The sequence below is a fragment of the Typopeltis vanoorti genome, chromosome 18, assembly GCF_054136105.1.
Source record: "Typopeltis vanoorti isolate ZY-2024b chromosome 18, IOZ_Tvanoo_1.0, whole genome shotgun sequence".
Classification (NCBI taxonomy): domain Eukaryota; kingdom Metazoa; phylum Arthropoda; class Arachnida; order Uropygi; family Thelyphonidae; genus Typopeltis; species Typopeltis vanoorti.
In genome coordinates this window covers 46,145,681-46,173,402 of record NC_143566.1, presented here as the reverse complement: position 1 = coordinate 46,173,402, position 27,722 = coordinate 46,145,681, and the positions used below count along the sequence as shown (strand labels likewise).

The 27,722-nt window shown below is 35.9% G+C and overlaps 1 protein-coding gene across 3 annotated transcripts in view; it reads right to left on the bottom strand.

The window, feature by feature from the left end:
- LOC150096629 (protein phosphatase 1 regulatory subunit 16A-like) overlaps positions 1 to 27,722 on the bottom strand; it is a 245,116-nt gene that overhangs the window by 131,001 nt on the left and 86,393 nt on the right. For all 3 annotated transcript variants that reach the window (XM_090407864.1, XM_090407866.1, XM_090407865.1), the window contains 2 exons: positions 23,798 to 23,943; positions 6,057 to 6,157 (listed from right to left, as the gene is read on the bottom strand). In XM_090407864.1, the coding sequence (XP_090263990.1) occupies positions 6,057 to 6,157; positions 23,798 to 23,943 (247 nt within the window). The remainder of the gene's footprint in view (positions 1 to 6,056; positions 6,158 to 23,797; positions 23,944 to 27,722) is intronic.

Sequence of the window (27,722 nt, the reverse complement as noted above, 5' to 3'; positions counted from 1 at the left end):
AGCAAGTTCTTAATGACCAGAACCTTCTTTTAAAAGTCGAGACTGGGGGATGAGTCTTGGTGCTCAAGTCATGATCCAGAAACAAAACAAGCAAAAAGCCAATGGGAACATGAAATTCACTGAGACCCAAGAAAGTGCGTCAAGTTCAATCAAATGTGAAGACACTGTTGATTTATTTTTTTGATGTGAATGGAATTGCACACAAAGAATTTGGACAGACAGTGAACCAACATTTTTATCTTAACGTTTTGAGAAGACTGCGTGAAATGTGCAACAAAAAAAGCCAGAAATGTGGAGCAGAGGTAATTGGTTGCTGCATCATGACAATGCCCCAGCCAAAACGGCTTTCTCTGTCCAACAGTTCTTGATGAAAAACAACATGGTAGTTGTTGCCCACCGTCCCTACTCAACTGATCTCTCTCTCTCTCTCTCTCTGCATGTGACTTTTTTTTATTCCGATGGAAAAAGAAAATCCATGGAAAAAAGGGCAGCGATTCGTTGATATGGATGAAGTGAAAGAAAAGTCACTGGAGGCTAAACAGTATTCCAGTTGAACAATTCCAGAACTGTTTCCAGCAGTGGAAAAAACGTTGGGACAAGTGCATTGATTCACACAGAGAGTACTTTGAAGGAGTTTATAATACCATATTCTAGTCTCCTTCAAAGTACTCTCTGTGTGAATCTTGAAAGAAAAATTTTTTTTCAAACACCAGTTACTGTTAATGATTCATTTTCTAGTTTATTGCATATAAATTGAAAAGTGTGCTTAACATAATATTTTTTTAAAAGTAGCAATTATGCCTTGATCTAATGGCTGAATAATGCTTGTTATATTAGGTGGAAAAAACACTACCTGCACACTTGGATGTTCTAAATGAGGATGATTTGGTGCATTTTCAATAATTAATAAAATTTTAAAATTGAGAGCTTTCTGCTTCATATATGTTTCCATTTCTTGTACAAAGCAATTATTGAACCATTCAGTAAATACAGCAGTTGTTACCCAGGCCTTTGTATTAGCCATCCAATGTACCTGCAGCTGTTTTAGATCTTTGTCTTTTAGAGCACGTGCTCTTAGAGATCGATTTACTAGGAGGGGTTTCAACATTCGATCCCCTGATGCATTGTTATAAAGTAACGTTACTCAATCTTTGCTTGCTTTAAACCCACTTGCTTTTTTCTCAGACTATGCAATGTAAGTTCAACTAGGCATTTTCTTCCAAAACAATCCTGTTTTGTCAGCGTTAAACACTTAATCGGGAAAATATCACCATCTTCAATAATTTTGGCTAACTTCTCTTGAAAATTTTTGGCTGCTTCTTCATCTGTTGCTGCAACCTTGCCTGTAATCTTCACATTATGAAGTACATTCCTTTTTAAAAACCCGGTTAGTCACCCTTTGCTAGCTGAAAATTCTTTATCAGCCTGGAAACGGAAGTAGATGGCTCCAATTGCTTCATTTGTTCATAAAACCAAAGAGCTTTTTGTTTAATTAAATAATCACTTAGAAGAATTCTTTTTTGAATTCTTCTTTGGATTCTTCAATCCAAATTCTCGTTCTGTTTTTTCTAATCAAGCATCTCTTGAGTACGATGATAATTTGGCACTTAGTTTTGTGCCAGAAATGACAGATTTTCTTATTGAGACTTCATTCTTTTTAATTGCTCTTATAGTAGATTCGCCAAAATTAAAATGTTTACCAATTGCCGTGGATCCCTCTCCTTTTGCTAAGCGATCTAAAATTGCAATTTTCATTTGGTACTTTTTTACCTCCATTGGGCAAAGTTAAATCTTTAAAATAAAAATTAGCAAAATTTAGACTTACGATAATGAAAAGACAAACACTTACTCACATGCAAAATTAAACTTCACAGACACTCACTGCTTACACGTTACGCCAGAATGTGCTGCAACATGCTGTTCATTATGTACAACGGTAACATAAGTTTTGAAGTTATGCATCGTATAAAAAGAGACCCGAGTGTGTATGTATGTGTGTATATATACACACATAACTTCTCACCGCATAAAAAGAGACCCGAGTGTGTATGTATGTGTGTATATATACACACATAACTTCTCACCGCATAAAAAGAGACCCAAGTATGTATGTATGTGTGTACCGCATAAAAAAGATATGCATAAAAAGAGACCCGAGTGTGTGTATGTATGTGTGTGTATACACACATACATACACACACTCGGGACTCTTTTTATGCGGTACACACATACATACACACTCGGGTCTCTTTTTATGAGTATCTTTTTTATGTGGTTTTGAAGTTATACGGTGCATAACTTCAAAACTTATGTTGCATAATGAACAGAGTGTTGCAGCACATTCTGGCATAGAGCAAAAGCATTTTGGCAAAAGTGTGCATAAACACTTTTTTTCTTCTTCGCTGAATACATTACTAACAACCCATTAAGATATATGACCAACTACTTCTTGAAGTCACCTTTCAATAATCCTCATGTTACAAGAATGACAGAAAATAATGAAGTCATCAAACATACAGAGCATTACTTCTGTGGGATGAAGCTGTTCAGTAAGTTTACTTTGACAGCAAAGAGTGTTAAGCTTATGTAAATCCCCAAGGGACATCCTTCTCTTAGTGGGGCAGGAAAGATAATGTGCTTCCCACCCAGACTTCTAATATCATACAAAGAGCTGGGCAAAAAGATAGGATGCTCATTTTTTGCTAGTTTTTCAGACTTTGGGAAGTCAATAACAATTGCCTCATGCCATGAATCCAGGAACTGGTGTTTATTATTCTGTTGACAAGTAAGAGGAGGAGCTCAATATAAGATCGAAGTCACCTTTCAATAATCTTTGAATCTCTGAAAAGCATTCTTTTCAGTTCCTCCTAAAAAAATGGTTGACTATACTGCTCTAGTCCATTTTCAAAGAAATTAAGCTGCTGTTTCTAGTTATTCCTTGAATATCAAAAATCAGGAGGATATGAAGCTGTTGCTGAGATTCTAGCAAAGCTTTCTTCCAACATGTCTACTACAACTGCTTTTGGTTTGGCAATTACATAATGTTCTAGGACAGACAAATGGTATGTTCAGTACCTACTATTCATTTTCCAGATTTTATACGATATCACTTTCCATGATTGACAGATAATGTAAACTGGATCTAAGATTGTTTCTAATTCTGACATCTACCATAAAGTTTTTGGCCCAAGTATGTTTAAACACTGACAATCTGATGTGGTAGGATATCTTTGAAATGCACCTTGTGCTCTGTCTTAATCTCACATTTGGCTACTTTACATTATGGATTAACTCTTAATGAGGCACTCGACATTATAAAGTAACTTTACAGCCCCATGTAACAAAAATTATATAACATTTTATTTAAAAATCCACTATATTTCATCCAACATTACCTGGACTTTATCACGGAAACAGACTGTTAATTACATTCAAAAGATGAATCACAATAATGAGTCATAATTCATGCTCATATTAGCTTGTGTCTCAGTTGGAACACTAATAGAGTTCAAAAGGAACAATTGTAAAAAGTTGACCCCATAAAAACATTTATGAACAGTTAACAGTGATCACTTCCCAAAACTTGAATATCAGCATGCAGTTTGATCAGTGCAGGTTTGGTGGATTGCATAGCATTTCACGTTTCTAGGAAAAGACGATCAAATTTGAACTTACTGAAATGAAGAATAATAAATTTAGTTTAATCCTTTATCCAAGTGTGAAATGAAATGAAGAAGTTTAGTCTGGTTCCAAAGAATTCTGTGCCTAGTGTCAATAGTGTGCAAAGCAAGGTCAGCCTTGTTGGATTCCAAAAATCTACTATAGTCTTGATGTTCTTCAATTCTAATCAATGCAGAACATCCAGGTGTCCAAAATAACAAAGATGGCATGGGCAGGGTACTAGAGTCCAATAGCCAAGTACCTTTTTTGGATACCTTAATTATTCGTAATCCCACAGGTCATGTTGAATTTTCAGTTTATCGTAAGCCAGGCTCTACTGGCAGATACATTCACTAATCGTTCCACCATCATTCATCACAAAACATGGGTATGATCAAGAGTCTTATGCATAGAGCTCATACGATCTCCTCTTCTGTGACCACCCTTTTGTTAGATGAACTGAATAAAATTAAAAGCAATCTGATATGTAATGGATACAACAAAACTACCATTCAAAAAATTATTGATAATTATCATTCTTCCACCAGATACCATCTGATGTGAAAAGAATTTCAATACCCTACCTTAAAGAAACCTCAGAAAAAAATAGCAAGGATTTTATACAATTCAATTCAATTTATACACTTCCTTCAAACAAGCTCAGACACTGTTTTCCTTTTATCATCCACAAAGGATACATTACCACCTCTTTCCTTACCAGGTGTCTATCAAGTACTTTGGATATCTTTGAAGGTTATCAAAGAGTTATGCATAGGGGAAGTAGAATGGGGAAGAAGGAAGATCGCAAATAAGGTTCCATTCAGTATTACACTATTCCCATTCATCTTAAATGTCAATGATGATTCCACTAGATTGCAAGTGATTTCAATTGTTTGTAGATGATGTGAAGCTAGGGAAAGTGGGAGAGTTAATAGTCATGCTATTCAGGATTTGAACTTTGAGATCTGCAGATGGGAAGCTGCATAATCTGTTGGTGAAACTATATTGGAGGAGCAAGGGATCGTGGAGTAATGGCAGGGAGAGTACTGGAATCAGGTTGACACACTGCAAAGGTAGTGAAGATGACCTATATGACTGTTGCAATCTGAGAAAGATGCAGTGACTAGCAGAGATAATGGTGGGGTAGTTCAACTGCATACAGTCCTGATCAGACCACATCTGAACTAGTATGCTCAGATTTGGTGACCAGGATTTAAAAGGAAAAAACTTTAGAATCAAGTAACAGACATAATTCCAGGATTGTGGACACTGGCTATTAGGACAGAAGGCATGGTAATCTGCAGAAATTGGTAGATAAAAGACAGAGGCGGAAATTATCAATGAGTCATTAGTGGTGAGGATTTTTTTTTTCCTCACATGAAGAGTGAGAATGTAAATGATTAAGGAGTTATAGAACAGGACTCAATGATGTCTAAAGCACTGTTTCATGACTCTAGGGAGGTCATGAAAAATAATAAATATCTTTGTAATGGGCTATTAAGTCTGTAATATTCTTCTTCTTCTATTGGCACTACAGCCCCCATGTAGGGCCTTGGCCTCCCATTTTTGGGTTTTCATAACTCACTACGAGGTGAGGTCATTACCCCCAAGCTCAACCATGTGTAATTGTCTATGAAGTGTTGTATTCTTAAGACCGGTTTGCCTGCTTTGGGGGAGGGAAAACCCCCAGATAAACTGGGGAGAAAAACCCTGCAGTCCACACCCAAGACCGGCTAACTTGGCTATGTCTAAGAAAGATCTTTTTGATTTTGCTCTTCATGTTGACGACGAGAATCGAATGCAGGACACTCCTTCGTCAGGCATATGGTCGCAGAGCGTGTAACCACTCGGCTAACCATGCAGACAAGTCTGTAATATTATATGTGATATTTAACAGTGGATCGTTTTCAACCTAGATCTTTGGTTGAAAAGATCTAGGTTAAAATTCCATCTAGAATGTGAAGAATATTTATAACAGTTTTTCAACTGATGGAGAGTTAGTTAGTTAGTCTCACAAAGAGATTGCAGATTTTTTGTTTTCTTCCAGCAACTCAGGCTTTTTTCATCCTATAACAGATCTAGTTAAAGAATGTGCAAAAAATAAGATATAACAGAATATGCAGATAAGATTTAACTACCTTATTACAGTATAATTAGATATATAAGAAGACAAATTATTTGGCTATGACAGGCTATTCTGCCTAAGATACGTGGAGAAGATGAATATTATATATATTTTTTTCACTTAATTCTGTTAGTCTCAACTGTCTAAGTGCCATTTTCTGTTCCGAATTTCTTTGAATGAGCCAGTCCTCTATGACAAAATTAGTGAATATATCAGAAAAAAACTTAGTGATGAAATATTTTAATAAATAGATTTTTGAAATTTTCCTTACCTCTCTTAGCCATTTCATTCTCAATATAATCCAATGTCTCATCCTCACAAATATCATATGGCATATTACCATCAGTATTAACTGCTAGTAAGTCTGCATTTCTGTAAATGAAAGGAAATTTGCCAAATAAGGAAAATGAGTATTATAACATGTGGTACTTGAAAGCACACATGCACATTAAAATACATGAAAAAATAATAACTGAATATGCATCTAATTAAATAGAGGGGAGGTGCCTTGTTATAAGTGGACAATGGAGACTAAAACATGATCAATGATAGTTAATCCATTTATATCAAGGACTAAATTTCCATAAGAGTTAATGAAACTGAAGTTTTATTGGAACAATGACAGGGGAAATGATATCCATACCAGTGAAAAACATTAAGTATTCTATATTTGAGTGGAGTATAGCAGGTATGTCAGAGACACAATGGACAGACATGGGATGTGTTAACATTCAAAATGCAAGAATATTTTACTCAGGAAGAAATACACAGAAAAGGAACAGCAATCATAGTAAAAAATCACCTTTTAAATTCAACAACAGAAATTACTGCAGTAGCTTCAAGATTAATCTTGACAAGATTAAAGGCAAAAGAAAAAATCAGATCACTCTTATGGGGACAATGATTATGAAGAATTTCTCTCAAATCTCAAAACAGAACTTTTCCATAGTGGGAGACTTCAATACAAAAATAGGCAAGTATTCTGAGGACATGGAAGGAGTAATGGGAAAATTTGGGATTGATTCCTTCAATTTTGAAAGACAAGATTGGTGATTACTTAAACTTTATTTTTTCGTAGAGATAGTCATAAATACACATGGACCTCACCAAAACAGTAAAACTAAAAACTATATTGATTATATCTTAGTTCACAAAAATATGGAACCATAATTTCAAACACACACACACACACACACACACACACTTGGGTCTCTTTTCATGCAGATTTGAAGTATAATACGCCCACAGATACGAGACCTTTTGACACTTCTGCGCATGTCAACAGAAGGAGAATCCATTCCGATAATAGGGTAATCCAGCATTTCCCAAACTTTTCCTGCGATGGAACACTTCACAAATCCTGAAATTTTCATGGAACACCTTGGTTATTTTGTAATATATTAATTAATAATTAATTGTTAATTTAGCTGATTTATTATTATTAATCAATAATTGATCATTAATAATTAGTAATTAATTAAACATCAATTAAACATAAGCATAATTAAATTAATTTCTGCTGATTTTCATTGACATATCCCATTCTGATCACCAAAAATTTATAATATTATTATAAGTACTTACAAGTGAATGCAGACTTTTTTCTCCTGTGTGCTGATAGTTTACCCCTACCTTTGTACATCCTGGAGATTGTTTTGTAGGCTGGAGGTGTATGAATCACTATCTGTTGCATCACAAACACCTTCAATAAGAGATTTCTTAACATCAAAATTAAACAAAGTTCCTTGTCTCTTATTCATATTAAAATTTAAATTTGCAGGCCAATTACTTTTAAAAAAAAATCACGGCACTACAGTTTCGAAACAAGCATGTGGATAATGCTTTAAGTGACGATATTATTGGATATCGATTAACTTTAGATATCGTCGAAGATCCAGAAAATGATAGTGAAGCGGAAGAAAAACTTCTCCCCCTCACTGAAAATATAATTCGAGAAGGTCTTGAACTGTGCAATAAATTGGAAAATCATTTTCTTGTTAATGACACAAATTCTGAATGAGCCTTTAAATTCCAACGTGAGCTGAAGAACTGTATGTCTGGATATTACGAGCTGTATAAAAAATTAGTGAAATCATCATCACAAAGTTTAATCAGTGATTACATTGTCAGAAAAAGAAAAAAAAATCAGCACCGAACGAGGGTGAAGCTAATTCTGTTTGTGAAGAATCATTGCCTTTAACATACAGATCTAATGTGCTGATATCTCTTCTGGTGATGAAAGTGATTTTGCATCAGTTCGCAAACGTTGCCAAATATTGTTTAATAACGACGATAATTCTGATGACAAAAAAAAAAAAAAAAAAAAAAAGTCACTTTTCAATAAAATTAAATGAATAAAGCTTTAAAATAAACTTAGGCATTCTTATTTTCCTGAATTTTCATTAACTTTTTTTAATGCGATTTTAGGTTTATTTTAATTCATTGCTTCGGTTTTATGCGGTTTTAAAAAATTACGGAACGTATCCCTAATTTTTCAATGTAAGTTAGGCTTTTTTGTGCAATTTTTTATATGCAGTTTTCTGTGGAACGTATCTACCGCAAAGACTCCAACACACAAAATGTGTTTCATGAAAAAATGAATTATAAAATGGGAGCTTTAACTTGTGAAAATATATAAGAATTTTGGGGAAAGGGGAAAAAGTGCAATAAACAAACATTTGGCTTATGATTGAAATAATAGAACTGCAGCACCAAAAGAAAAAGATAAAAGAAAAACTTTCTACTCAGAACACACCTGAATTGCTAGAAAATCACAAGCAATTAAAAAATAAAATTACATCTAAATGTGGAAAAGCAAAATCCCAACAAGGATAAATCAGAAAGCAGATATATGCCAGAATACAGTTTTTATTGTGTTAAATGCTAAGTTTGTATTAGCATTTAACAGCACAATAAAAGAATTTTCAAAAACACACAAACCTATACAGTTAAAAATGAAAGATAAATGAGGCAATCTGATTGATGAAGTAAAAAAAAAATTCAGAAATTTGGATGGACTATTTTGAGCAGTGTTTTGCAAAAGTTAACATTGAAAATTTATGAAAAAAAAGTTTGGTATAACAAGAGATCCCAAAAATATTAAATAGGGAAATAGATGCTGTAATCAGACAGACTGAAACAGATAAAGTGGAGGAGAAATAGAAAAGCATTATTTAGTACAGTTATTCAGTCAAGTCTTAAATTCTTGGGATATTTCTAATGACTGGAAATTGGAAAGAATAATTCCCATACATAAAAAAAAGCTGTATAAGGCCAGCCTAGTTGGCCAAGTGGTTAGCATACCTGCTCTCCAACCAACAGTTCATAGGTTTGAATTTTGTTGCATATGCATACAATGCCTGAGGGAAGTTTGCTTTACTCTACATTTTCAAAAACTTTATACTGCACATTAGTTGCAACTTTTTCAGTAGAATTTTATTTGTAATATTAGCATTTTTGAACTGCCTTAGCATATTAATGTAAGGAAGTGGTTCATGTTTATTGTACCCATGGGACTTCTCATTACTAATCCGCATTGGGCGGGCCCACAAACACAAAGTTTATGCAGCCTGTTAGTTGCAACATTTTTCAGTAGAATTTTATTTGAAGTTGGCAATTGTGATCTGTCTCAATGGCATTGAAAATTTCAAATGCTATCGAAGATGTAATTTTCAATTACATCTTCGATAGCATTTGATAGATAGGGTGAGCAGGAGCATTGCCCATCACAAGAAGGCATTATATTGGCAATTTTTTTTTTTTTCTTGAAGGTATTTTCTCACACTTGGGGAAAAGTCTTCATGGAAAACCACTCAATAAAAAATTGCCTGGTTAACCCAGCCTTACTCTTAGCCCTCCACATAACAGACAATTTACTTTTCATCATGTTATTTTTCTTAAACACCCTGAGAAATTCTCGGAATGGTACACAAGCAATAGCTTCACTCTGAAGTCCCACTTGTGTTTCCACATAGCAAAACAGTCAGCATGTCCTTCACTGATTTATGTACTGGCAATGCTTTTTCCTCCTGATTGATGTAGGTCTTCCATGGCAATTTTTTTTCCAAAATAGGCTGGTTTCATCATAGTTGAACACTTGTTCGAGGAAGAAAACCCTCAGTCTTTACATAGTCACTAAATTCTTGCACATATTTCTCAGCAGCTTCTTGATTTGAATTTGCAGCCCCCCATGCCTAACCACACTATGTATGCCACTTCTCCTCTTAAATTTCTCGTACCACCCTCTACTAGCGTTGAACACATCAGTATCACCACTCGTAACAGGGCTTTATGTAATCGCCTTGCTTTTTCACAAATTACAGCCTCAGAAACACTATCACCAGCTAACTGTTTCTCATTTATCCAAATCAGCAACAATTTTTCTGCTTCTTCAATTGTCATTGATCTTTGTTTAGTAAGAACATTCACTCCTTTTGCAACATCAGCTCCCTTGATCGCCTCTTTATTATTGAGTACTGTACAGATCGTTGATTTCGCCATACCGAACTGCATAGCAAGATCCAAGATATGAATGCCATTTTCATGTTTGGATATGATTTCTTTTTTAACCTCTATGGTGGTTCTAACAACTTTTCTTTTCACTTTGCTGCTATCACTATCCTTCTTCGGTCCCATGGTGGCTTATTTAATAGTAATTTATATTATTATTAAACAAAACACAAAGAAAAATCAAGAAAAGGCACTGCAAATAATAATAACAAAAAATTCGAACAGGTGTCTGCATTGAGCAGAGGCTGCAGCTTAACTGATGCGCTCCTGCCGTACATCTCAGCCCGCGGAGCACGTGGTTGCCGGTTTGCCTGTTTGGGAACCGAGATTCTGTTTGGAAACTGTGTTTTTTGTTCTAAAAATATGTTCGGGAACTGATTTGTTCGAGATGAGAGTCATCAACTGTTGGGTAGGACATCTGTTCACTATACAGGGACAGCTGCTTCCAGTCTTCAGACAGTATACGCATAGAGAGTAAAAATTTATCTATTCTTAACTGAATATGAATCCTTCTATATTCTATATGAAGAATGCATTTGATGAAAGTCAACAAACTAGAAACATATGTGGGAAATCCACATGCTCTAGTGATGAGTTTCCTGAGCCGTTGTCAAAAAGAAAAAAAAAAAAAACGCATCTGATGAAGTTCAGATTTTTGAAGATGTAGTGAATAATTCAGATGATGATTTCAAATGGATATTGTGTTTACAGACCAGTTCCTCATCTGTGAATTTTCAGTTTCAGACAAATGGAATCTGGTAAGAAATGTGGCAGTACTCGTTCAGGAGTGCAGTAGAGAAGATGAGCTACTTTTTTTTAATTGCAAAAAATCCATCTGCAGTGTACTCTGCATTTCTAACTGATGACCTAATGGAATTTATGGAAAAGGAACTAAAAGATATGTAGATCAGTGCTTATCTACAACTGAGGTTTGTGAAACTCCAGGTAGACAAGTGAATTCCAAAAATTAAACTTATGATCTAATTTATGATTTAATTTTTGGAATTCACTAATGATCAGTTTTTTATTTATTTTATTTAATTTTTTATTTTTTACATAGCAGTATTTATGTATATATTATACTGCTATGTAAAAAAACAAACAAAAAAAAAACTGATCATTAGTAAATACAGGAAAACCTTGCTTAACGTGATTAATTAATCCATCAATTAATGTGTGCTAATCAAAATCGTGTTAAGCAAATACAATAAACAATAGGAATAATTATAATTCATCCATCATTTAGCATTTTAGCATAAATTTGAAAAAAAAATTACAGTATAAGCAATATTAGAGGATAAAATCATCAGGTTAATAAAAATCAATTGCTTAAATTTTTATTTTATTGAGCTACTTTTTTACAAAAAAAATGTAAGTAAAGATGTTCAATTTTTTTTTGATTGTTTTGTATTTGGTCACTTGAACATTAAAACTTAATCTTTTTCTTGGTTTTATTCGCTGATAGATATTAATAAATGATTGATGGTGTGAAGAAGTGATGGGCTAATCCTGAAGTATCTGTTTTGTTGTTGTTGTTCACGTCCCCCTATATGTTCTTTTTTCCAATTTCCAGGCTTCTTGATGTTTGGCCTATGTAATTTAATCCACAGGAACATGGAATGTTGTATACACCTGTGTATTTGAAGAAGGCATTAATGTCCTTAGGAGATCTTAAAATGTGGCGTATAGTTTTGATAGGTTTGAGAGTAACTCTGATGTTGAAAGACTTCAGGAGTTTGGCTATTCTTGTTGAAACTGAGCCTGCATAAGGGATGACAATGGACGATGTATGTTGCGTGACAGGAGGTTGTTGCTGTGGAGGGTTTCTATGAAGAATCTTTTTGATTATATTTTTTGGGTAACCGTTGTTTACTAGCGTTTGAGATATGAGAGTGAGTTCATCAAGGAGATCTTTTTTCTTCTGAGATAATATTGGTCGCTCTATTTTTAAGCATATGTATTATGCTGAGTTTTTGCGCAATATGGTGAGACGATTTAAAGTGCAGGTAACGTCCAGTGTCTGTTGGTTTTCGATTGATTGTGAGCTGGATTTGTCCATTCTCTTGTTTCTTTCGATGTAGGAATTTCAAAGAAGCCACAGTTGTACTCCGTTTGGGAGAAAATCTAAACAGAAATCAAGGATTGATTCTGAAAGACATCTGGAAAAGCCTAATAAATTCACTCAGCTTACCAGAATTTCATTTCGCTAAAAACTATATAATGCACTCAATAAACAATCGCTGAGACACCACGCTCAATGCTTATGATGTTACGCATCAGTTTTAATTTATTTGACTGTGTTATTCCATTCTTTTTTAATAGCAAACGTTAGTGTGTACCGTTATATTTGTCCTGAAGAAACCAGACAGAATAGCTGGTGACACTTGTTGACAATTTGTGTATATCATTTATTATTAATATCTGGTCAATGAATAAAACCAAGAAAAAGCTCAAGTTTTAAAGATGTATGAATTTGAATCATACTCAACTTTTTCATCTTGTCATGCAATTTGCTATAGCTAGCGATCACTTTATCAAGATTTTGGCAGACTTTGTTCCATATCAGGATCAGCATCAAACAAAATTTCCTTAGCATACACAATGTGATTGAAAACTAGCTCAAAGTCTTTTGCAGTTAGCTTCTTAGTCATAACATTCTCTTCTTGTTCACACTCCTTATCTTCTTCATATGCACACTGTTCTTCTAGTTGAAGGAGATCATTCTCGCTTAATGTTCTGAATGGGAATCGAGTAAGTTTCTCACATCTTCATTATCCAGTTTATTAAATCCAAGTTCTTTTCTAGTTGTGCCTGATTTCTTCAATAATGTTAGATCTTGGATTTTTTTGCACACGATAAACTAACATAGGCTTGAGTTTAAAGTTGCCTTCTGCATTGCCTCCTAATAAAAGCGTAAGATGATCTTTAAATACTTTGTATCCTGGTTGAGATATTTCAGTTTTAGCTAGGAAAGTTTTTTTGACATACTTCCAAAAGAGACCAATTTCATCAATGCTGAATATTTGATGATTGTCATAATCATCCTCCTGAATAATTCTTTGCAATTCTTCAGGAAACTTGGTCACAGAATCTCTATCAGCACTAGCAGATTCTCCAGTTATTCTTACGTTATGCAGTCTAATTCGATTTTTAAAATGGTCAAACCATCCTAAACTCACAGTAAAGCTTTCACATTCCTCTTGAAATTTGGTCCCTTTCAATGAGGTAAAAATATTGAGAGCTTTTGCCTGAATATTTCCTGTACTAAGAGGTTTTCTTTTTTGGTAATAATCCTCAATCCAGAGTGATGATAAAAGATGCTCCCTCTCGATCATTAAACGGCTTCTATTTCAGGTGATTCGCATGCTTAAAGAAGCAGTAGAAACTTTTCCTTGTTCTTTGCCCTTATTTAATATAGTCCAAACTATAGACTCGCTGTATCCCAGGTCTCGCACAATTGTATCACTAGTGCCACTTTTGTGTCTTAATGACTTCCAGCTTTTCCTCTGCAGATTGGCGACACAAAAAATTTCGCATAATGTAAAAAAATTGCGTTAACTGATTAATCATTTGCATAAAGCGGGAAATAGTATAATTTTACTCAGTCGTGCTAACTGATTATCGCACATATCAAATTCACATTAAGAGAGAGGTTTTCCTGTAAAAGAATTATCAGCAAATAAAGTGAAATATATAAAAAAAGAAAGAAATACGCATAACAAGCACAATAAATTGTACAAGATGATTTGCTCCTTTGTCGACCCACATGTATTCCTGCCACACCACATGAATCACCTGATCAGCATTATTAGATCATAGGATAAGCCCTATCTATAATTATTTACTGAGCTAGCAATGTATACAGTTAGTTTCTTATTGGTTAGTGACTTATATCCCGGGGCAGAGCTGACTACTACCGGGTAGCGGATCGGGGAACAGCCTTCAGATATGGAGGCTAGCTGCGATATAAGAAGTACAAAGCAATCTGGCGAATAAGCAGCTGTGGACCAACAGCGACTGAGCTATCAAGCGTGGGGGAGCAGAAGTGGCAACTCTGTTTCACTTAAAACCTCACAAAGCCCAATGACAACTCGGTGACATGGCGAGTAGTGCCGCCATTAAATAAGCACCTGCTGGGGTCACTGCCCCTGACATTGGGAAGCAGCATTGTCAGTACTGACACAAGGTTGAAGCCAAATGATGACGGAAAAGCTTGTGATCAGAGATTTGCAGATGGCAATATGATTATATTGTGTACGTCTGTAATACTGCAGAGCAGAAAGCAAACGGAGAAACTACTGCTCTACCTTATCTCCAGAACAACCATCATGGCGAGCAAACCCTTACAATTGGCTCCAAGTTCCCGGCGTCCCTTAAATGGGACAGGGGTGCGAAGAATCTCTGGGATCAAAATGGTGTCCACTTTTAGAATTGCAACTTGGAATGTCAGAACTCTGTATGAAGCTGGCAAATTAAGAAATGCCATAAGAGAAACGAAGAGGCTGGGCATCCAGATTTTGGGAATTTGCGAGACAAGATGGCCAGGATCTGGAAAGTGTCAACAAGATGCGACAATGTATTACTCTGGGAATGATGAGAACAAACATCGACATGGTGTAGCTGTAATAGTAGATGAAGAAATCAATAAATCATTAATAAATTGGATTCCATTTTCTGAAAGGATAATGCTGTTACAAATTAAGGGAAACCCCATTAACATAAATATCATCCAAGCTTATGCACCCACAGCTGACAAAAGTGAAGAAGATATTGAAGAGTTTTATGAACACCTAAAAGAGATTAAAAACCTAACAAAGAAACATGATATAAACATAGTGATGGGTGACTTCAATGCAAAAGTGGGAAGAGGGGGTGATGGAGAAATTGTTGCCGAACATGGCTTAGGCACCAGAAATGACAGAGGAGATTGCCTAGTCCAGTTCTGTCAGGAAGAAGATCTAACAATAGCAAATACCTGGTTTATACTTCCACCCAGAAAACTGTATACTTGGAAATCGCCTCAAGATAACCCAACATAACACTGTCAGAAATCAAATTGATTATATACTGATAAATAAAAGATTCCACAGTAGTATAAAGAGTGCAAAGACTTATCCTGGAGCAGATATCTCATCAGACCACAATCCCATAGTTGCAGAAGTATGTCTTAGATTAAAATCAGCTAAAAAATCACAAAAGAAGAAAAAGAAAATTGATGTAGAAAAACTGAAAGACCCAAACATAAATAAAAGTGCCAAGACACAGCTTAACCTGCGATTACAACAGATTAACATAGAAGAAAATAAAAGTGTGGAATCTCTTTGGAATAGCTTAAAGAATGTCATCGTAACAACAAGTATTGAAGAAGTAGGTTATGTGAATAATATAAAACAACAGGGATGGATGACAGATGAGATTCTTTCTCTTATTGATACAAGAAGAATGTACAAAAACAAAGACCTTGCCAGGTATACAGAAACACATAACATCATCAAAAAAAAAATAAAAGAAGCCAAGGAAAATTGGATGAAAAATTTATGTACTGAAATTGAACTGCTTCAGAAGAAACATGATAATTTCAATCTGTATAAGAAAATCAACAAAATTTCTGGAAAACTGAGGAAAAAGCAAATAGTGTCTCTAAGAGACGAAAATGGAAAAATAGTTCTAGAAGAAGAGAATAAAGCACAGATTTGGATAAAATATGTAACAGAACTTTTCAATGAACTTTTCAATGATACTAGACAGAAGCCTATAAATATAAAAGATAACATTCAAGAACCAGCAATCATGAAATGCGAAATAGAGAATGCTATCCGAACAAGTAAAACAGGAAAAGACAGTGGACCAGATGGTGTGCAAACAGAATTTTTAAAATTAATAGAACCAGATAACATCAAACTTCTTGAAAAACTATTTAATAAAATATATGAAAGTGATGAATTTCCATCAGATTGGCTCAAATCTACATTTATCACTGTCCCAAAGAAACCCAAAGCGAATTCCTGTGGTGACTTCTGACTTATTAGTCTAATGAGTCAAACATTAAAAATATTTTTGAAAGTAATTCAGAATCGTATTTATAGAAAAAGTGAAGAAACTCTAAGTGAAACACAATTCGGCTTTCGGAATGGTTTTGGTACTAGAGAGGCCCTTTTCTGTACCCAAATATTGATACAAAAATGCATAGAAAAACAGAAATATGTCTTTATGTGTTTCATAGATTTTGAAAAAGCATTCGACAAAGTCAGACACACTAACTTAATAGAAGCCCTTAAACAAATAAGGCTAGACGAACAAGACATAAGACTAATAACAAATCTGTATTGGAATCAGTCAGCTACTGTTCAATTAGACAACATTACCACCAGTGATATTAACATCAAGAGAGGAGTGAGACAAGGATGTGTGCTCTCACCACTCCTGTTCAACATATATGCAGAGGTAATCTTTAAAAAAAAGCATTGGAAGAATGTCCAGAGGGAATCACAATAAATGGAAAGATTGTTAACAACCTACGATATGCAGATGACACCATGCTAATTGCAGATAATATTATGGATCTCCAAAAACTCATTGACAGAGTATACATAGAAAGCCAAAGAATGGGAATAAATATAAACATCAACAAAACAAAATACATGATCATCAGCAAACATCCAGCCTCATCAATGAAACTGACACTCAATGGGAAAAATATTGATCAAGTGTCAAGATATAAATATCTTGGTTGTTGGCTTAATGAATGGTGGGATCCAGAAATAGATATAAAGACAAGGATTGAAGTTGCACGGCAGTCCTTCATGAAAGTGAGAACACTATTCTGCAATAAAGACCTAAACATGGAAGTCAGATGCCGAATGCTGAAATGCTACGTGTGGTCTATTCTGCTCTATGGAGTTGAAACATGGACATTGAAGGCGACAACCATCAAGAAAATCGAAGCCTTTGAGATGTGGCTATACAGAAGAATGCTAAAGATATCATGGACAGAAAAAATTACCAATGAAGATGTCTTAAAATCCACTGGCAAAGCTAAACATCTTGTACAAATAATCAAGAAACGAAAAACATCATATCTTGGCCACATCATGAGAAACAGCAAATACCAACTTCTACAAACTATTTTGATAGGAAGAATTGATGGCAAAGGAACTAGAGGAAGAAAAAGAATATCATGGTTTGACAACATCAAGACGTGGACAGGAAAGAGCAGTGCACAACTGCTCAGATTAGCACAAGAGCGCAGTTTGTTTGCCAAGATGGCCGCTGACCTTCGATAGAAGATAGCACAATAAGAAGAAGAAGTGACTTATATTTTGCAAACAAATCCCTTTTCATCTGATCACAAGTTTTATTTTTTAATTATGCCCATCATAAATGCAAATATGAAAGTCTAGAGTTTAAAGGATCATGTATTCTTCATTCCACTCCCAAATACTTATAACAACACAGGCACATATATAATATTACCTTAATTTATATGGCAGTGGGATCTGCCACAAGGTCAATGACCACATCATACTGGCAGGGGATTTCAACTGCACTCTGGATCCTGCAATGGACAGACAGCAATGCCAAGAACATCGACACTCACTAGCTCAGCTTCTCCAGGATGTAATAAATGACTTCGAGCTGACTGACACCTTCAGACACTTGCACCCACATGAGAAAATTTTCTCCTGGAGAGCCAAAGGTGGTCCTACCAGTGTCCTATACTAGGCACGGCTCGACAGATACTACACATCAATGCACACAATACCCTACATCAGCAGAGTCACACACCATCCATCTCATGCATCAGACCATGATTCCATCCTTCTTAACATTTGCTTCCTGGACACACCAGATACAAAGGAGGAGCATACTGGATATTTAACAACAGCCTACTAAAGGATACAGAATATCTCACAACCTCTAAAATCTATATCGAAACTCTCATCAGAGATATACCTACTTCACAATCAATTTCCGAGTGGTGGTCACTTTTTAAATCCAAAGTTAAGGTATTCACCCAAAAATACAGTCACCGAAGAAATTTGAATAAGCATTCAGCCCTTAAAAATTTGCAACAACAACAGCAATTGCATCATTTGTACAAAAATTTGTACCAAGCCAACCCAACATCTATGGAGGCCACGAATATAATTCTCTCAGATGTGAAAAGACTCTCACCAACAACAAGGAGTAACACAGAACTCCCCATCACGTTACACGATCTGAAAACTGCCTGCACCTCCTTACCTAAAGATAAATCTCCTGGCATAGACGGTCTCACCACTGAATTTTATCAGTCCTTCTGGGAACAGCTTAGACCTATCCTCTACAGAGTATTTGTCGAAGCGAATACCAATGGCTTTCCACTCAATATGACAACATCAGTTATCAAACTCATTCCAAAGAAAGGAGACGCGACGAAACTAGGAAACTGGAGACCCATCTCTATCACAAACACCAACTGCAAAATTATATCTTAAACCCGCTCTGAGCGAAATAATAAATAGGCATCAGAGCTATTCCATCCCTGGAAGATCTATCCACGAAAACTTACACCTCATAAGAGATCTCATAAGCATAGCGAACAACAACAGTGAAACAATGGGTCTTGTAACACTAGACCAAGAAAAAGCTTTCGACCGCGTTGAACACCTTTACCTCTTCAACTGCTTGAAAGCATTTGGCTTTGGCTCAGGCATCATTCACTCTATTAAAATGTTGTATGCCAAGGCACAGTTTTGCATGAAAATAAACAACAGGCTTACCATAACTGCACCATACAGCAGAGGTATTAAACAAGGCTGTCCACTCTCCGGTCCTCTTTACACAATTGCCATCGAACCCTTTTTGTGTAGACTCAACATGCTGCTCAAAGCATGCCGCCCTAAACTTCCCTACCAAACCATAACCCTGACAGCATATGCTGATGATGTTACAATCATAGCCCGCAAAGAAGAGGACTTTCATAACATACAAATGGCATACCAACAATATCAGGCAGCCTCAGGAGCTAAACTAAACACACATAAAACCATAGGACTGTGGTGTGGTAAATGGAAAAACCGAACCGATTCCCCAATGTCTGGTACCTGGTCCACAGAGGGAAACAAATACCTGGGGATTTACCTAGGAAACACACCCTCTTATGTGGATAAGAACTGGGAAACACTAAACAAGCGTTTCAAGCAAGTTCTAGGAAAGTGGGCAGCAATACGAGCCTCTGCCTCCACAAGAGGGAGAACAATAATCGTTAACCAAATAGCCACCAGTGTCCTTTGGCATACACTAAAGATTCTTACGCCACCAGTGCAATTCATCAAACAAATAAAGTCAACCATATATCGATTCACATGTAATAAAACAAACTGGCTTTCCTACTCCCAGCTATGTACTTCTCTCAAAGATGGAGGACAAAAGTTGGTCTCCATTGACAACAGGATAACAACGTTCCGCGCTCGATTTCTCATAAATGCTCTACAACAGGAAATATCACACAAATGCACCACTGAGTATATTTTCACTTCTGCTACTAGAGGTCTCTCTCTCTCCACCACCTTAAGAATGACAACAGCTCAAGTGCCTGTAAATTTAACAAACTTCTACAAAGATGCCCTTCGACGATGGAAGAAGCTAAACCTCCAGCACACAGTGAAGACAGCATCCCTACCTGAAATACTCATGGAACCCATCTTTCACAACACGATGGTAAGAAGCCCGATCACTCAGAAAGAATTTTTCTTTCCTCCATGGAGCTGGCGAAACGTGAGGATCTTGGGTGACATTCTTTCTCCAAGCCTCACCTGGCGCTTTCCAAATTCGCTCGAAAACCTGGAATATGGGAATGAGTCTGAGCAGATAGACACCGTAAAGGCCGCTATGCCTGATAGCATAACAGAAGTGGGGCTTAGCCCTCCAAACTCAGAAGTTTTGGCGCCTATCTTTCTGATAAAAACCAATAACTCATGGGAGAAACTTACACCCAGCAACACCAACAAGATCTACAGCACACTAACACAACAGTCGAACCAAAGAACTTTGTTGGAAAATCCTGCATCATCTGATCAAACACTATTTCAATGGGATCTACCATACCGCACAAGAGCCATCAAACCTGACGCAGATATTCAGTGGAGAATGTGGCATAATATATTACCCACTCCTACTATATTACGAAAATTTAACTCAAACGTCTCAGATAACTGCCTCTTCTGCTACCAATTAGGAACGGTCCGGCATATCTACATGGAATGCCCAGTCAACACTAAATTAATCAGTTTGACTCGGGAAACGGCAGCTCTTACCTGTGGTAATCTTCATACAGAAGAGGAATATTTCAATCTCGTCCATGTGGAGTCAAATAACCATTCATTCTGCAATTACCTTTTCATCACCGCAAAAGAGGTAATATACAACTTCTACCTCAGACATACAAGACCAGACAGCACAGCAACTTCACAGAGAGAGGCAACTGACCAACTCACTGCAGCCTTCCAACAAAAGGTGAGAAGTCGGATCCTACATGAGCATCACCACCACAGGCAAAACAACACCTTAGATCTTTTCCACCAAGAATGGAATCCACAGAATCAACTCCTGGCTGAGCAGGGTGACTGCATTATAATCCACTTTCCAGCATAGAAGTGACACCTTTACCCCCCCCCCCCCAAAAAAGAAAGGGGGGAAGAAAGAAGGATTGTTGTGCTTAACAGTGCGAAAATTAATCAGCTGGCACTCTCATGTTAATAGATAATATTGTGCAATAGTAACTTCTATGTTCTTCCACATTTATGTTCTTATACAGTATCATGTTAAAATAACTCTTAATGGCTTTAATTTATTTAAAAAAAATATATATATATATATATTTTTTAAAAATACTTTAAAAAAAAAATGTAATTAGCCTTATAAGTGACTTCGATGTAACATATCTCAACAAGAGTATGAGCATGTAACCTCTCTGTCTGACTGCAGAGAACCAAAAACCAGTTAATCCTGTATATAAGATTGTTATGTTCACAATAAAAAAAAAAAAAAAAAAAATATCTTAACCTTAATTTATATGGCAGTGGGATCTGCCACATAAATCGAAGTGTGCCAAACCAGATTCCGACATACAGTGGAGACTATGGCATATCATCTTGCCAACTCCTTCTAAGCTCTACAAATTTCAGCTAAGAGAAATGGATCTGTGTCTATTCTGTGACGTTTCAGGTACCTTGGAACACACATATCTAACCTGTTCCGCAAACAAAGTGATAATCACCTATGCCCTGAATACTGCCTCTAGCACCTGTAACTACGCACACAGCCAAGAAGACTACTGGAATTTAGTCCACACAGAAGAAAACAGACACAGAACATGCAATTTCCTCTTCATCTACAGCTTCTACCTAAAACAGACAAGAAATAACCAGCACCCATCCATCACTGAAACTGCACAAACCCCCATGTATATCCTTCGTCTGAAACTAAAAAGCAGGCTTTCACTGGAACTTGAGTAAATGAATTATTAATAATTCATTTACCAGTAGTGAAAGTATTTTTATTCACACCTGTTCTTTCTCTCCTTTATATTTGCTATTCTCAACATAACTCATCAATGATGGTTCACATGTTTACACTATTTTAGTAAAATTCAAATATATCAACCAAAAAAAAATTCTCCTTAATTACTGTTTTCTAATACATCCTAAAATACATTCATTTTCTCCCCTCTACACAAATGTGGTTATAATCAAAGAACTCACCACGATATATGGCATGTCCACCAATACACAAACATGAAATTGTGATGTGGTGGGGTTTTTTGATCCACCAGAAAATCAAGGTAATAGCGAAAGATTTCCGATTGCCCATACATGAATGTGTTAAAGTTTTCTTTCAGTACCTTATGTATCTAGTTCCCTGTTAAGTACTCTATCATTTATTGAACAATGATAATGTCATGTACTTAGATGATGAAACATCTAGCATAAATAAAAATTAAAATTATCTATTAATAGCGAGAGATTTCCGATTGCCCAGACATTATTATTATTATTATTATCCAGGCCTCCAATGAGTCAAAAGACTCATCGTGGGAGGTCGTTTTTAGGAAATACAAAGTCTATCATACCACTCCTTGAACCCATTAACTATCCCCACTCCAACCACTCTCTCAGGCAATGCATTCCATGGTTCAACCACCCTCCATGCAAAGAAACCACTCCTCAGCCTCTTGCTCACAGCCTCCTTTTGTAATTTCCAGGGTGGCCCCTTGTCATCACTCCTTCCCGCTGTTCCACCAAGTGAAAGAACTCTCCAATGTCTACCCTGTAACTGCCCCTCAACAGTTTAAAAGTCGATTATATCACCTCTCCTTTCTATTCACCAAACTCTGCGGTCCACATCCCCTCAGTCGATCCTCATAACTCATTGTGCAGTCCTGAAACCATCTTTGTTATCTGCCTCTGTACCCTTTCCACGGTCAATTTATCTCCTTCAAATCCTGGGGACCAAATATGAGAACAATAGTCTAAGTGTGGTCTGATCAGGGCCTTATACAATGGAATGATAACTCTTATCTCTGCAGGTCAGCATCCTTCTCAGTATTGCAGCAATCCTCTGAGTTACCCTCAGCACCTTTGCAATATGCTCCCTGAATTTCAGTTTTCTATCAATCATCACCCCCAGATCTCTCATCTCCCCTACCTTCTCCAATTGAGTACGCATCCTCCCATCGATGGATCACAAACCTCAAGACTTTACATTTTGCTGCATTGAACTGACAACCCCATTCATTTGCCCATCTGTCTAGTTTATTCAAATCCTCTTGCAGGACTGTCACATCTCCACTATTACTGATAACCCTTCCCAACTTCATATCATCTGCAAACAACTTAATGTTCCTTTGCAATCCATTGACAATATCATTGATATAAAGATTGAACAATACATGTCCCAGTACTGAGCCCTGTGGAACCCCACTTGTACCCTTCTGCTTCCTGGATACTACCCCATCATACACAACTCTCTGATACCTATCAGTCAGCCAATCCTGAATCCATTTGACTAACCCGACATTTAAACCCATGTGCTGCAACTTAAATATCAGCTTATCGTGTGGCACAATGTCAAAAGGTTTTGCAAAATCCACAAAAACGGCAGTATATGAAAGTTTTCTTTCAGTACCTTATGTATCTAGTTCCCTGTTAAGTACTCTATCATTTATTGAACAATTGTAACGTCATGTACTTAGATGATGAAACATCTAGCATAAATAAAAATTAAAATGATCTATTAAACATCTAGATTTATTTTTCTGCTTTAAGCTCACCAGAATATCCCCTATGCAATGCATTCTGCTTCCCCAAAGTATAACAATATCATTTCAGTTTTATTGATAAAGATTTATTTTTTCATTTGTGTACAGCCAATATAGCGTTCTTACAGTTTTAAATTTGTTCTCAATCAAAAACAGGTTGTTCACCATTGATCTATATTAATAGCTTATAATAATGTTTTTACCTGCTTATTAGATATTTTACTAAATGCAGATGACCACATGTAGCAGCTGCATGAAGAGGAGTCCACTGTTCACTATCTTTTGCATTGACATTAGCACCGAATTCTAAAAGCAGTTTCATCATCTCATTACTATCATCAATGCAACACTGAAAAAATTATTAAATGCCATTTCAGAACAATATGAAATATATACAAAGCAATTACTTTTAAATAACTGAATAACTATTTAGCCAAGAGGCATTTACTTCTCTGTTCAAACTAAGTATTAGCAAAGTAAAACACAGAAACCATATTTGTAATAATGCTTCAGTACTATGATTTCCATCACAAGTCAAAAGATTTATCATTATTCTACAATGCCTGCCAAATTACACTTTTTTGTTTTATAAATAAATATAAATATTTATTTATTAATAAATAAATATTTATATTTATTAATAAATAATAAATATAAATAATAATATATACATAAAGAGTTTGAGAACAGGAACCAAACTTGGAAGTTCAGTGGTAAGCCTTGAAGAAAACCCTGATTGATTCAGCTAGAGAGGGATGTGGTGAAGTTGTCTGCAAGGATAGAAAAATTAGAACTCCATGGTGGACACAGGAAATTAAAGAAGCAGTGAAGGAAAAGAAGAAAGCATATCAAAAGTTCCTGGCAAATAAGTCAGCTTGTGCTCTTAGAGAATACAGAGACAAATGTAAGAAAGCTAAATACTGTGTAAAACTAGCTAAACAAAAGTCATGGGAGGACTTTGGCAAGAACACAGAAAATAAATATCAAGAAGGTGGCAAAATATTCTGGAGGTTGTTGAAGAAGCTTAGGAATGGAGGAACGAGTGCTGTAAAAGGAGTTAGAGATGATAAAGGTGACATGAAAATGGGAGAAAAAGATATCCTTGAAGTATGAAGTAATTACTTCGAAAAATTGCTAAATATAACAAGCAGTGATAGCACAGTGGTAAAAAACACTCAACAGCCATACAGTCAGGAATACATATCAATACTTGAAGTAGAAAAAGGCCATCAAAGGCTTGAAATGTGGAAAGGCAGCAGGAGTAGATGATATTCAACCAGCAATGCTACAGTATGGTGGTATAAAAGTCTTACAGTGGCTGCACTGCATAGTTCAGAATGCCTGAACAGAGGGACGAATTCCTGATGATTGGAGTAGAGCTCTCATAGTACCCATATATAAAAAGGGAAATAAATCGGAATGTGAGAATTACAGAAGTATTTCCCTACTGAGTGTTCCTGATAAGATTTATGCAAGTATACTTGAGAAACAGTTGAGAAGAATTGTGGAAGAAAAGCTTGGTGAAGAACAAGCTGGACTCAGGTCAAATAGAGGCTGTCAGGATCAGATCTTCACTTTACGACAAATAGTCGAGAAAGCATGGGAATATAACAGAGATCTGTATTTAAGTTTTGTTGATCTGGAAAAGGCATATGACAGATGCCAAGAGAGAAGCTAATCAATACACTACAGTTATATGGTATCAATGGGACATTATATCAAGCAATACTTAGTCTTTATTTGAGTTGTAAGTCAGCAGTTAGAATTGAAGAAAGTACAGGAAGATGGGTTAATGTTAAATCTGGTGTTAGACAAGGATGCACATTATGAAGGAAAGTGGTATTAAACATAATATCAAAATTGGAGATGTTATACTTCTAAATAAATCTGCTAAAAGTCAGCAAGATTCTCTGACTAAATTGAATAACTCTTGTAATAGATATGGTATGAAAGTCAGCAATAAAAAGACAAAGACAATGAAAATAGGCAAAATCATTGAAAATGTAAACTGTGTTGTGAACGGAGAACCTGTGGAAAAAGTAAAACATTTCAGCTACTTAGGCACGATTTTTACTGAAGATGGTAAATTAAATATAGAAATTGACAACAGAATCAACAAAGCTGGTATGGTAGGAAGTGAATTGAATAAATTCATATGGAATCAGAGAGAAATTAGTCGGAACACTAAATTAGCTGTATACAAGAGTGTTCAAACCAGTTTTAATTTATGGATCTGGGCGCTGGGTTAGAAGTAAAACACTTGACCAAAGACTAGAGACCACAGATATGACAGTCCTGAGAATGATTAGAGGTGTGAACAGATGGCATCAATGGCAATATCATATTAAAAATGAGGATATTAGGAAAGAACTTGACATTGTTCAGCACCCAGGAATGTGTTAGCAGAGCTAATCTCAGGTGGTATGGTCATTTAAACTGAATGGACGAGGAAAGATTAGCAAAACAAGTGTTCTCTGCCAGGTTGGCAGGAAAACGACCCAGAGGAAGACCAAGATATAGGTGGATTGATACAGTACAAAGTGCCTTAGACGATAGAAATATAAGATCTGATAATATTGGAGTCTTGACAAGTAACACCGAGTGCCACTGCAGCTTCTTTAAAGTTTCTACATCTGAAATCTTCTTCAATGTAGAGCATGGAGCTGTTATGCCAATCGATGGGGTGGTTCAAAATCAAGAAAATGATGGGCTAATCCTGAGATATCTGTTCTGTTGTTGTTGACATCCCTTATATGTTCTTTTTTTCAGATTTCTAGGCTTCTTGATGTTTGGCCTAAATAATTTAGTCCACAGGAGCATGGGATGTTATATACACCTGTGTACTTGTAGAAGGCATTACTGTCTTTAGGAGATCTTAACATGTGTCGTGTAGTTTTAACAGGTTTGAAGGCAACCCTGATGTTGAAAGACCTCATGAGTTTGGCTATTTTTGTTAAAACTGAGCCGGCATAAGGTATGACAATGGATGATGCATGACCAGAGGTTGTTTCTATGGAGAATCTTTTGGATTATATTTCTTGGGTAACCATTGCTAACTAGAGTTTGAGATATGAGAGAGAGAGTTCATCAAGGAGGTCTTTTTTTTCTGAGATAATATTTGTTGCTCTGTTTTGAAGCATATGTATTCCATTCTCTTGTTTTTTTATTAGTGTATCTAGAACAGGTAATTGATTGTTATTTTCTAGCTCTAACAAGAACTTGATTTTTTGGTGGAAAGAATTTATTTTTTTATGGAACTCATGCAAGGCATTTTCTGTGTCTTTCCAAATAATGAAGACATCGTCAATGTATCTCCACCAGAATAATGGCTTCGGATCTATTTTGGAGAGGATGTCAGCTTCTAGTTTTTCCATGAACAGATCTGCACAAGGAGGTGACAAAGCACTGCCCATGGCTAAGACATCAAGTTATTCATACATTATATTATTTACTTAAAAATGGATAGAGATTTTCTATGATCTTGATAACTTCTTCAACTTGTATGTTTGTGAATAATGACATTACGTATAGGCTTGCAAGTATGTATTTGAGATGTTGATACCTTTTAATTTTTCAGTGAAATGCTTAGAATTCTTTATAAAAGAGTGAGATTTCTTTATATTATCTTTCAAAAGACCACCTAGGTATTTGGCTAGTAGATATGTTGGAGAATTTCTACCATCGACAATCGGGCAGAGTGGAACTCCAACTTTGTCAACTTTTGGCGCACCATATAAGCATGGTGGTAATGGGTGTAGAGATTTTAGATTTCGTTGTAATTCCGAAGGCCACCTAGTCAGGTGGCCCTCGGAATTACAATGAAAAACAAAAAGAGAGTCTCTTTTTGGTTTTTCTTGATTGGATCTACATCTAATGTGTGATAGGTAGATATATCTGAAACTAAATCACAGATCTTCGTTATGTAATCTTTAGTATTCAAAATAGCTGTTGAGTTGCCTTTGTCTGCTTTTAGGATGATAATATCTTTGTTCTTTTTTTAGGTTTGAGAGGGCTCGTATTTCAGAGGAGGTAATATTACATTTTGGTTGTTTTGAAGTAGAAAGGATGATGGTGCTTTTTAATCTTATATCATTTACTACTGTTTCTGAGAATGAAGAAAGTCCTTTT